The sequence below is a fragment of the Aotus nancymaae genome, unplaced genomic scaffold (assembly GCF_030222135.1).
Source record: "Aotus nancymaae isolate 86718 unplaced genomic scaffold, 86718_ANA_hifiasm-v0.15.2.pri h1tg000008l, whole genome shotgun sequence".
In the NCBI taxonomy this organism is placed as follows: Eukaryota; Metazoa; Chordata; class Mammalia; order Primates; family Aotidae; genus Aotus; species Aotus nancymaae.
In genome coordinates this window covers 24,923,247-24,935,314 of record NW_026988419.1, presented here as the reverse complement: position 1 = coordinate 24,935,314, position 12,068 = coordinate 24,923,247, and the positions used below count along the sequence as shown (strand labels likewise).

General features: G+C 35.5%; 1 protein-coding gene across 15 annotated transcripts in view; it reads left to right on the top strand.

The window, feature by feature from the left end:
* PIKFYVE (phosphoinositide kinase, FYVE-type zinc finger containing) overlaps positions 1 to 12,068 on the top strand; it is a 222,236-nt gene that overhangs the window by 184,257 nt on the left and 25,911 nt on the right. For all 15 annotated transcript variants that reach the window (XM_064373096.1, XM_064373093.1, XM_012446220.3 and 12 more), the window contains 7 exons: positions 1,284 to 1,391; positions 4,670 to 4,810; positions 5,448 to 5,574; positions 5,807 to 6,966; positions 8,651 to 8,751; positions 10,320 to 10,391; positions 10,989 to 11,160. In XM_064373096.1, the coding sequence (XP_064229166.1) occupies positions 1,284 to 1,391; positions 4,670 to 4,810; positions 5,448 to 5,574; positions 5,807 to 6,966; positions 8,651 to 8,751; positions 10,320 to 10,391; positions 10,989 to 11,160 (1,881 nt within the window). The remainder of the gene's footprint in view (positions 1 to 1,283; positions 1,392 to 4,669; positions 4,811 to 5,447; positions 5,575 to 5,806; positions 6,967 to 8,650; positions 8,752 to 10,319; positions 10,392 to 10,988; positions 11,161 to 12,068) is intronic.

The window sequence follows — 12,068 nt, the reverse complement described above, 5'->3', positions numbered from 1 at the left end:
AAAAAAAAAAAAGTAGGCACTGTAGGTGTTTCCAACGTCATTTGTTGGTCCTTGCATTTTGACATATCATTGATCTATAGCAGTGTTGTCAAACCTTGCTGTGCTTCAGAATCACCAAGGGAAACATTAAAAACAGAGATTCCCTGGCCCTACCTCTGGGGATACTGATTTTGTTACAGCGAGAGCTGAGGCAGATTTCTAGCCTGAGCAACCAGATGGATGAACTGTAGTCTTGTTTCACTTTTTTCTAAGTTGAGCCTAATACACTTTTTCTAAGGCATTAAGATTCCTGAAAATTATTAGTGACCATAGATAAATAAAAATATGCTTGGCTTCAATAATATTTTATCGCAATAATCCCACATCAGTTAGTATTTCTACAGAGAGTCTTACTAAAACCACACACTACCCTTTAAAGGAGAACTTTAAATCAAATTAAATGATATTTGTTGAATTAGGAGGTAAACATGTTGTGCCCTTCTCAGAAAGTGAAGAAAATTTGTATGTGAGTGTGAGTGTGGTGGAAACATATGCATGAATGACTGTCTTGCCCCACTGATTAGACATAGTCTTTGATTTGTAGTTGCTAAAAGAATCCTGAATTGAGTTCCCGAGCTAGTGAGTCACTGTTTTCAGAACTGTTTGCCAGTTTGGGGGTCCATAAATTTGGTCAGCCTGAAACCTTATTTGCAGGATTTGGTCTATTCTGTCTGTGGCTTTAAGCACATGGTTAGGGTATATTATTTGAGTCTCTGCTTCTGGAGGTGCTTTCAGATTTTCTTTTTAAGCTTCACATTATGTGTTTCAGCTTGCCACCTTATTTGGAAATTTATTCTATTAGAAATATGTTCAGGAGGCATTTTAATTATTTTCTCCCTCTTCTGCTCCTCTGAATTTTAGAAAGACTAAAATATGCTTTTAAAGTTGCTTATTGGAGTTTGTGAAGTAACCTGTCATTAACTACTGTTCCCTCTGTGCACACTCAGGGCATAACATCTCTTCTTACAACATCAGAAATAAAAAAATTAAAAAAAGTTCAGAGTATAGAAGATTAATAATTAGAAAGCAAAACCAATTTTTGAAGAATTTTGCATTGTTCTGAACAAATTATTTGCTTTGAAAAAATTTAATATCATGTAAGAACTAAATGAGAGTATACTAATGCTGAGATACAATAAGTTAGTAAGAATTATAAGCATTATTAGATTTAAAGTTATAATTAAAGGAGAGCTGTAAAATGCAAACCTTTAAAAGCTTTAACAAACTGTTCATTTTTTTTGTAGATGAATTCTTGTATTAAAAACCCTAAAATTCTTCTGTTGAAGTGTTCCATTGAGTATCTCTACAGAGAAGAAACTAAGTTTACTTGCATTGATCCTATTGTGCTTCAGGTAAGAATTTATTACTGAAAGTAATAATTTGGAGGGATGTATGAGTACCATCATGCTTGTAAATTCTTATTAATTTTGACTTAATTCTAGCTGAGTAAGTTGGATAGGAAAACTTGATAGCTTACCAAAACCTCTGTCACTCATCATTTTTAAAGTTTCAAGTGTTAAAGGTAAGGTGACTGTTCAAGAATATAAGGAAGAAAAGGTTAAAATCCAAATACTAGTTTCCCTTTCCCACTTAATCCATTGATTTACTGTGAGTATTTCACTAACCTACCAGATTTTTAATGGAATCTCTGGTTTTTAATACAGTCTGTGCTACTAAAACACATTTCTAAAACACCAATTAGCTTATAAGTAGTTGGCAAACAGAATAATATCAGATGGAAGTGGTTTTTCCTAAGCAGGGAGGCCCAGAATAGCTGCAGTAGGTTGTAACCCTCAGCCAGAAAATAAAACAGCTTCAGTTCAGCTGCTACACAGGCAGAAGCCTTTTAAGTTCTATTTTAAGAAAGTGAAAGTCAGCTTTTGCTTGCAGGGCTCTCTCCCCAAGGAGGGACACCCACATCCCTGCGTGGTTCTTGGTAGCTTTACTGCTCAGAGCTCTGTTTCCAGTTGTAGCATTGCAATAGTTTTTGTACATTTAATTTCACTTGAGGCAGCCTCATGCTATACTAAGCTCTCTGCCTGGGCTGTCCATGATTCCTCTTAAGGTACCAGTTATTATTTTCGTTAGTGCTGAAGGTACGAAGTTGGTTTTAAACTTTATACCTTCATAGATTTTAAAGTTTTCTGCGCCAACTCCTTTTCTTCCATAAATGCTGTTAATTTTACTTTGTGATCATTCAAAATGGAAGCTTTTTAGGAATGTGTATATTATATTATAGTGGAAACACTTATACTGGGTTCCAGAAACCTTTAGGAAAAGCATTACTTGAAAATTCTAGGTAATTACATTTTTTTAAGAGTGGTAGGAGCAATCACTTTTGTACTGATTTCATAGATAACAGTAAGAGAAACTGAGTTGTAGTAAAAGTCACAGTGTTTATAAAACTCTGCTGTGTTACTTAAGAACTCTGTTACCTGGGGCTCTTTTCTCTTTGGAATTCAGCTGTGCTATCAGTAAAAACGATGAGTTTTGACTAGACAGGTTAGTAGAGAACTCTAAAGGAATAAAGGGAAACACAATAATTATTGTTCAGGAAACCTAACATAATTTGACGCTGAAGGTTTTGTTAATTTCCATAGAAGATTGTCAGCAGAAGACTTTCACATGATCAGATCAGGATTGCCTTGACTGAGATGCATCCTGGTTGCAGAGATGTTAAAATTCATAAAATTGTATGTCTTAGAATTGATGAAACCTATAGGTGTTTATTTATTTTAAAAAGTTATAGTTAAATTTATTCACATTATTATTACTTTATTTTTACAGTCAACTTAACAGACTAAAGCTTTTTTGTTAGAAAGATATGTTCTGGGCAGATGTGTACTTAGGAAACTTGGTTTAACTCACATAACATAAAGCATCTTGTTCATCAAAGCTTTCAAACATAGTTTTTATTATACCTTTAACTCCTGCCCAATTAAACTTCCTAGTTTGATTTGATAGAAAGTATCAGCTGATTTGAGCTTTTTCTGAATTGATAGAAAGTTCCAGCTCATTTGAGTTTTTTCTGTTTTTGTGTTTTGTCTACCCAGTGTGGAATAGTTAATCAGAGAAGAGGCTGAAAGGTAGATAGTCATAAAAAGGCGGAGAAACAAAGGGCAAGGAGATAATCAGCCTGTGACTTTATACTCTCCTTACAAGGCCGGGCCTGCTAGATCTCTTGGTTCCCCACTGCTGTGCCTATGGCCTACCTCCTGATATCTTCCTTGCTGAGCTTGGACCAGACCTCCTTTTTGACATGTTTCATGAGTAGTCATGATAGCTGATTGGAGTTGGAACTGGAAGGAAAGTTATTTGCCATCTTTGTACCACAGGCAGAAACTTTAAAAAAGAAATCAACTTGTTCTGATTATATTTTATTAGAGCTACACAAATAAAATTATTTTAAATGCTGTTAAATTACAGTTTAGTAAGTACAGTAAGAAATTAACACATTTAGGAAAAAATCCATTTTGTTAATAGTGGGAGAATTTGAAAAGAAATAGTATCAGTAAAACAAAGGCAAGAAGCAATATACTTCACAACAGGGCAAGTTTATTGCAGTGAGTAGGCTCATCCATTGTGGGTGGTAAGGGACATTAATATAGTCTTGCTCAGAAAACACTTTGGGCGCATGGAGTAGGAGTGCAAACATGCTGATCTTCAGTTGTCTCCCATCTGGAGCCCAGAGATATTATGAAGCAATTAATGAGTTGTATTGTTTTCACTCTGGTTGTTATTTACGATTTCTTTTGAAATTAAACCTTTGTGATAAAAATATATTAGAATTATGTTTGAGATCTTTAACTGTAGCTGTTCTAGGTATTATATGATCTGTTGGGAAATTAGAATTAGGAAGTAGGTGAAATAGCATCTGTTAGAGTTATTTATTCAGATATCCAGAAAAAGAGATAACTCATATTGGTTTCAGAATGTAGAGGAGAGAATTCATAACCATATTAAAACCACTTAGGTCTGGGCACAGTGGTTGACACTTGTGATTACACTCTGGGAGCTGAAGGCGGGAGGATTGCTTGAGGCCAGGAGTTCAAGACCAGCCTGGGGAACATAGTGAGACCCTGTCTCTACAAAAAATAAAAAAAGAAAAAATTAGCCAGGCATGGTGACATGTGCCTGAACTCCTAGAAGAGTGAAGCAGGAGGAGTGCTTGAGCCCAGCACTTTGAGGTCACAGTGAGCTATGACAGCACCTCTGCACTCCGCCTGGGTGACAGAATGAGACCCTGTCTCTTTAAAAAAAAAAAAAAAAAAAAACCAACAACTTAGAAATTACTTTTATTTTGGGAGTTGTGAGGTTAGGTTTCTTGTTCTTGTTTTTTTAACCTCTGAACTAGATAATTGGATTCTTGGCTTTTAAATTAAGAATTGGAAATCTTTCAAGGAAAGTTATTTGGAGAATGGAATTTCTCCTTAAACTCTTGTCAGCATAATCAAGTTTAGAATGATGAATGAGATTCTTACTGTGTTTTAATTAATTTGCTTAAAGACTTATTTGTGGATGAAGAAAATTTAGGCTAAGATTGATAATAATAGTCAAGCTATCTTGATATCTTAATATGTCCAGATAATGAATTTTACTAGGTATAATATTTCTGATTTATCTTACTTAGGAAAGGGAATTCTTGAAGAATTATGTTCAGCGAATAGTTGATGTTCGACCCACCTTGGTTCTAGTTGAGAAAACAGTTTCTCGGATTGCCCAGGACATGTTATTGGAACATGGCATTACTTTGGTCATTAATGTAAAATCAGTGAGTGTTTTTATTTTTATTTATTTTTTTAATCACAGCTTTTAAATTTATATGCACATATGGTAGGTATACATGAATCTTTTTTTCTTTGCTTTACCATACATATTGAAAGTGGGACAGAAGATATGGCACCTATTTCATTATTTAAAATTGAGAATCTTAGACTGGAAGAACGTGTACTTTTATGTAATACTTATTATTGGTGTCTACAAGACCAAAACTGAAATGGACATTGGTTAATCAGTAGGTATTTGTTGATCCTTCATTTTTGTTGGAAAATTGCTTGAGCAGAAAATGTTCTCCCTTGTAAAGTTTACCCTCTGCAGAAAAAAGGCCAATTCTAGGAAGTTTTTTTTCCCCTCTTCCTACAGTAACTTGTGATAATCCATGATGCTTAAATGCATTTTGATAATGTTATTAATATGAGTTAGGTTTCAGTGGTCACATATTGATTACTAAGCAACTAAGTGTAGAAGAATCCAGAATTTAAAAATTCATCATATATTTATTAAAAATTTATTAAATTAAAAATTATTGTGAATGTTATTTTTTAAGTTTTTCATGACATTTCCAGATTAAATTTATAAGATTTTTATTTTTCTCTAGTTTTGTAATATAATGTTTTTCTGTTTTGTAGCAAGTTTTGGAACGAATCAGTCGTATGACCCAAGGTGATTTAGTGATGTCAATGGACCAGCTGCTTACGAAACCACACCTGGGCACTTGTCACAAATTTTATATGCAGATATTTCAGTTGCCTAATGGTGAGTGATCTTTGGCATAGATTGACCTGAGGAAAAGAGTTGACTTATCAGTACTACAATGTTTAATTAGTAGGAAATATCTATTAATAGTGGATAAGTGACGATAGGCAACTGTGGTCTTAATCGTGTAAAAGTTTTTCTTTTATAGATGTTAAGAGAGTGAATTAATTCTATATGGACTTCTGGATGGCCACCTCCACCATCTTAACTTTTTGTTTGTTACTATTTGTAGAACAAACCAAGACGCTGATGATTTTTGAAGGCTGTCCACAGCACCTAGGCTGTACAATCAAGCTTAGAGGAGGCTCTGATTATGAGCTGGCTCGAGTTAAGGAGATCCTAATATTTATGATCTGTGTCGCTTATCATTCTCAATTAGAAATTTCCTTCCTCATGGATGAATTTGCTATGCCTCCCACGTTAATGCAAAACCCTTCATTCCATTCCCTGATTGAGGGACGAGGGCATGAGGGGGCTGCACAAGAGCAGTACAGTGGAGGTTCCCTCCCCTGGGATCCTGACATCCCTCCTGAGTCTCTGCCCTGTGATGATAGCAGTCTGCTGGAATCGAGGATTGTGTTTGAGAAGGGTGAGCAGGAAAATAAAAATGTGCCTCAGGCTATTGCCTCTTTGAAGCATCAAGAACATACCACAACAGCTTGCCCGGTGGGTCTCCCTTGTGCTTTCTTTCCACCTGTACCGGAATCGTTGCTGCCACTTCCTGTGGATGACCAACAGGATGCATTAGGCAGTGAGCAGCCAGAGACTTTGCAGCAAACAGATGTGTCGCAGGATCCCAAAAGCCAGATGAGAGCTTTTAGAGACCCTCTGCAGGATGACACTGGATTATATGTTACTGAGGAAGTCACCTCCTCTGAAGATAAACGAAAGACTTATTCTTTGGCCTTTAAGCAGGAATTAAAAGACGTGATCCTCTGTATCTCCCCAGTAATCACATTCCGAGAACCCTTCCTTTTAACTGAAAAGGGGATGAGATGCTCTACCCGAGATTATTTTGCAGAGCAGGTTTACTGGTCTCCTCTCCTCAATAAAGAATTCAAAGAAATGGAGAACAGGAGGAAGAAACAGCTGCTCAGGGATCTCTCTGGACTTCAGGGCATGAATGGAAGTATTCAGGCCAAGTCTATTCAAGTCTTACCCTCACATGAGCTAGTGAGCACTAGAATTGCTGAGCATCTGGGCGATAGCCAGAGCTTGGGTAGAATGCTGGCTGATTATCGAGCCAGAGGAGGAAGAATTCAGCCAAAAAATTCAGACCCTTTTGCTCATTCAAAGGATGCATCAAGCACTTCAAGTGGCAAATCAGGAAGCAAAAACGAGGGTGACGAAGAGAGGGGGCTTATTCAGAGTGATGCTCTGTGGTCAACAAAGGTGAGCCAGATTGCTTTTTGATGCCCGTGTAAGTTTAGAATGTGTTGAAACACTCCTCTAAGGCAGGCTAAAAAAATCAGTTTGGCAAACTGTATCCAGATTTGTGAAATACTTCTTCTTCTATGCTGTTTTAGTTTTTGTCTTGAGTCTGCTGGCTTCTGTGTTAATTTAATATGTATGAAGCAGAATTGTAATGAATCTGGGTTTCAGGGCTTTAAGATGAACTTACAGTAAGCTAGGAAGATCCCTGAAGTAAGGGGAAATGTGGAGCTGCTTAAAATTTCTGACAACGTGACTTGGATGTGGTATTATAATCCTTGAACCTTGTGTCAGGGAGTCAGAGATGGAAGCTTATTGCAGCAAATGGATGTGTTTTTTTAAAAAAAACAGGAAATAGATGTGTTTTTTAAAAAAAGGTGGGGTTTTTTTTTTTTAAAGTCATAAAACATTTTACCTTGTTATTTAACTAAGACAGTGACCTTTTTCTTTTTAGGCATAAATTGAGAACAAATTGAGGAAGTTTATAGACGTATTACTGATAAGGGTAGCAATAAAGCTAGTGAACAAATCCATTGCTAGATGAGGAAATGCAATTGTTTAATAAAACAAAAAATGTCCAACTTCTCTAGTAGTCAAGGAAGTGCTAAATAATAGTGTTGCTAAATAATTTTTTATTTGTGAGATTAGAAAAAGGAAAGTGATACAAGATCCATGGTTAATGATGACATGGAAAAACACCTTTCATAAATGTTACATAAATTTATAAAATGTATGTATTTGTATATTTGTATAAATTTATACAAATTTATAGAAAGTAATAGGAAAGTATTGATTTACACATACATGTATATACCTTTGACCCAGGACTCCAACTTTTGATAATCTATTCCTGCAGAAATAATTAAGTATGCTTATATAAGGATGCATTCATTCTATAAGAATATGTGTACAAAGATGTTTATTAAAGCAGTTAAAGGATGAGCAGGATCTCAAGTCATTTAATGACTTAGATAAAGCCCATGCTATATTTGAAGTGTTAAAAAGCAAGTTGTGTTTTAATATGTGTTGCATTATTTCAAATTTATAAAAACAAAACTCCCTGTCTGTACTTAGATAGGAAGTCATGTGTGTATGTGGGATAGGGTATGTGAACTAGCAAAAAGAATAGATACTTTAAAACCACAGAGTCAAATTGCTCAGCTTGGGAGGTTTAGTGGAATCATAGAAGGAGTGGTTTTGTGTATTTCCTGAACTTCTTCATATACTTCTATACTACTTACATTTTAAGAGATAGCTGGTGTTGCCTTTATCTCCTTAGAATTTAGATTTCTGGGTGCCTCAGATTGATGTTCAGCCATCAGTTCAGACTGTTAAATATGGATGTATTTAATTTTTCTTCCAAAATAATTTATTGCAGTTTTGTAAAAATGAAGAATAAGTTAAGAAAACAAGCTATTTAGACATCATTTTGTATTTTTAAGTTTAATTTAAACTTTTTGGGTTGTCTTTTCTCAAAAACTAACTGCGCTTCTTCCTTACATTTAGTTTCCTGTAGTTTTAAATCTTGACCAGAGCCCCTACAGCAGTAATTGGAGGCTTTACAAATAGAGTGGAGTGTGTTTGGTGCATTGGGGTTGAATGTGGTTGCAGTCGCTTGCTCATCCATCCATTCCTTCTTTTTTAGGTAGACTGTCTGAATCCCATTAACCACCAGAGACTTTGTGTGCTCTTCAGTAGTTCTTCTGCCCAGTCCAGCAATGCTCCTAGTGCCTGTGTCAGTCCATGGTAGGATTCTTTTCCCCCTACACTATTCCACTTAAGAACAGAATTCTAGCAATTAAAAAAAGCACAGTCATTAGGACCTGTTTTTAGGTACACGGCACATTGCTGGTCACATATGAATTGATAGAACTTTTATTTTAAACTTGTGAAGTAAATGGGAACATACATGTTTGTTCATGAGTAGAAGTAAATGAGAGTACCTTAAGAGTGAAAAAAAATGTGAGACATAGAAGATAAATCGTATAGGTTGACTTTCCCTTATCTGAAATGCTTGGGACCAGAAGTGTTTTGGACTTAGTATTTTTTCAAATTTGGAAATATTTGCCTATACTTAATGGGATATCTTGGGGATGGGACCCAAGTCTAAACATGAAGTTCATTTATGTTTCATATACACCTTACACATGTAGCCTGAAGTAAATTTTATACAAGATTTGTGATAATTTTGTGCATAAAACAAAGTTTGTATACATTGAACCATCAGAAAACAAAGGTTTCAGTTGTGGAATTTCCCACTTACGGTGTTATGTTGGTGCTCAAAAAGTTTCAGATTTTGGAGCATTTTGGATTTTCAGATTAGGGATGCTCAACCTGTACTTAAAAAAGTGAGAAAGTTGACACACAAAAGCTTGTTTGTAAGCATTTTGATGATAGTATGTACAATTTAGGCAGGTTTTCCTTCAGGCATAATTTTTATAGAAGCAGTCAACCTTTTGTTTTATTAATGGATTTTAGTCTAAAAATTAATTTTCAGTAGATTGATAGAAATTGAAATACATTTCATGTTTTAAATTATTTTTTTCAAATTATTGTCACAAAAACCTCACATAGATATATATAGCCTTACATTACGTAGTTCACCTTTACTTTTAAACATACTATGGAACGTAACTGCTTTTTTGGGGGCACTGTTTCCATGCCAAAGCATATACTGTATTTTAATTTCAGATTCCTGAAACACTTATTTCCAGCAGTGAGCTCATGGGTTCTTCCAGTAGTATAGCTTCAGCAGGCAGACTTGGGACTGACAGAGCCCATAGGAATTTTCTCTGGGAGTTTATAAACTCCGTAGGTCAAGGCTTGAATAAGATGTGGGTTTCACCAGTTATATAGCCAAACTGTCTTGTGAGCATTTATAGGTTAGATATAAAGATAGGAACTGGTACTTTAGTAAGAACTGCTGTTTTCCATGCTCAGTAAAGGCATGGACGAGAGAGTAGGAGACAGGAGTCCTGCCTTGTGTTGACAGGGCTTAAGCCTTTGTAAAGGAAACCTTTACCTCTTCCTAACTCAAATCAGTTTTACTCAATTAATATTATAGTTTATGTATCCTCATTCATTTTATAAGATACTAGTGGATTGGGAGTGAAAAAGACGCTATAGTGTGGCTAGTCTAAACTTGTTTTATTGGATGAGCTAAAACCTATTCCATAACAACAAAGAGTATCACCTGCTTTCATACTTCATTGTAAGTACCGTACATTTAGTAGGCAATCATAATTTGTGGTCTCATGAAATGTCTTTGGTGTATGCTAATTCTTATGTTTCTAAGAGGTTGTCTCTTCTTTTAGGATTGTAACAATGGAATTTTATGGAAAGAATGATCTTACGTTAGGAATATTTTTAGAGAGATACTGTTTCAGGTAAGAACACATTTCTTCCTTACATTCCATTACACATTTTTGATACTCAGAATTTCAACCTAAAATGTAAACATGAGTTGGATGTCAAGTAACTGTTGTATGATCTCACTTTCATAGTGCATATCAGAGTATATCATTCAAAGAAGTAGTCTATTCCATGTTTAAACTGAGATATCTTATCCAGAACATTCTTCCTATCTCTGCCCATCTAATTACCCTACCATTGACATTTTTCAGAATCTGTTTTTATACAGTGATTCAAGTGAGAAGCAGGTAAAGTGTTGGAATCATCTAGACCTCAGTTTAAGTCTTAGCGCTATCACTTGCCACTTACGTGACAAAACACTTTACTAGTCCCCTTTTTAGGGAATAACAATCCCCAGAATTGTCAGAGGGTAAAAGGAAATGTTTTAAAATTGTTTGGCAAATAGAAGGTTCTTAACAAATGGAAATTATCACCATGCTATAGCTGAACACAGGATGTTCAGCTGCAGGCTCAGAGCAGCATGAGTACCTGGTGCAGATTGTCCACCAGTCAGTGGTTCTGATTTCTCTGTTTCATGCTTAATGTGAGAAGGGCTCTTTTGTTTGTCAAAGGCCTTCTTATCAGTGTCCAAGCATGTTCTGTGATACCCCCATGGTACATCACATTCGGCGCTTTGTTCATGGCCAAGGCTGTGTGCAGATAATCCTGAAGGAGTTGGATTCTCCAGTACCTGGATATCAACATACAATTCTTACATATTCCTGGTGTAGAATCTGCAAACAGGTAAATAGACCCTATTACTATATTTTATTTGCCATTTATTTCTTTATTTGTGTAGTTTTTTTTTTTTTTAAGGGAGGGTCTTCTATATTATAATAGATTTGTTATTTGTCATTGAGCTCTGTTTGTCTTTGTTATCTTACCTTCCAATGCTGTATGTTCAATCTAGTATTTGTTTTTTGAAGATCTCATCTTAGGAATGTATCAGTCATTAAATAAAATACAAGTGCCTTGTACAGTAAGATATCTTGAGGTTGTATCTTGACAGTTCCCAATTATGTTTGTTAATTGTTTCAACAAACACTTATTGAGCACCATTTATGTGCCAGTTACTGTGCTAGGCCCTAGGAATGAAAAAAAGAATAAGAAGTGACTTCTGTTCTATAGGGAAGGAGACAGACATGTAAAGCAATAACTGCAGTATATTAGGATATTTGTATAATAAATTTGAGCCTATATCAACATTTCTATTCGTATACAGATGAGACCATGTTGAAATTGGTCTCTACTGGTTTTCATGTGGATTCTTGAGAGAAGGACATGTGTTTTATTTCTTCTTTGTGCCTTTCTTACTTTTCTAACTCTGGGGCAAGTGTTTGGTGCCAGTACTGTATTTTTTAAATATATAATTTTTATCCAGATTGCAAGCAATCTGGATAAAATGTTCCAAATTTAACTCATTTCTCTAATTGTATTATTTTGTTTTCTTTATTTTTTTTTTTTGAGTCTTGGTCTGTCACCCAGTCTGGAGTGCAGTTGTGTGATCTCTCACTGCAACCTCCGTCTCCCGGGTTCAGACTATTCTCCTGCCTCAGCCTCCCGAGTACCTGGGACTACAGGTGTACACCACCACACCCAGCTAATTTTTGTGTTTTTAGTAGAGACAGGGTTTCACTGTGTTGGCCAGGCTG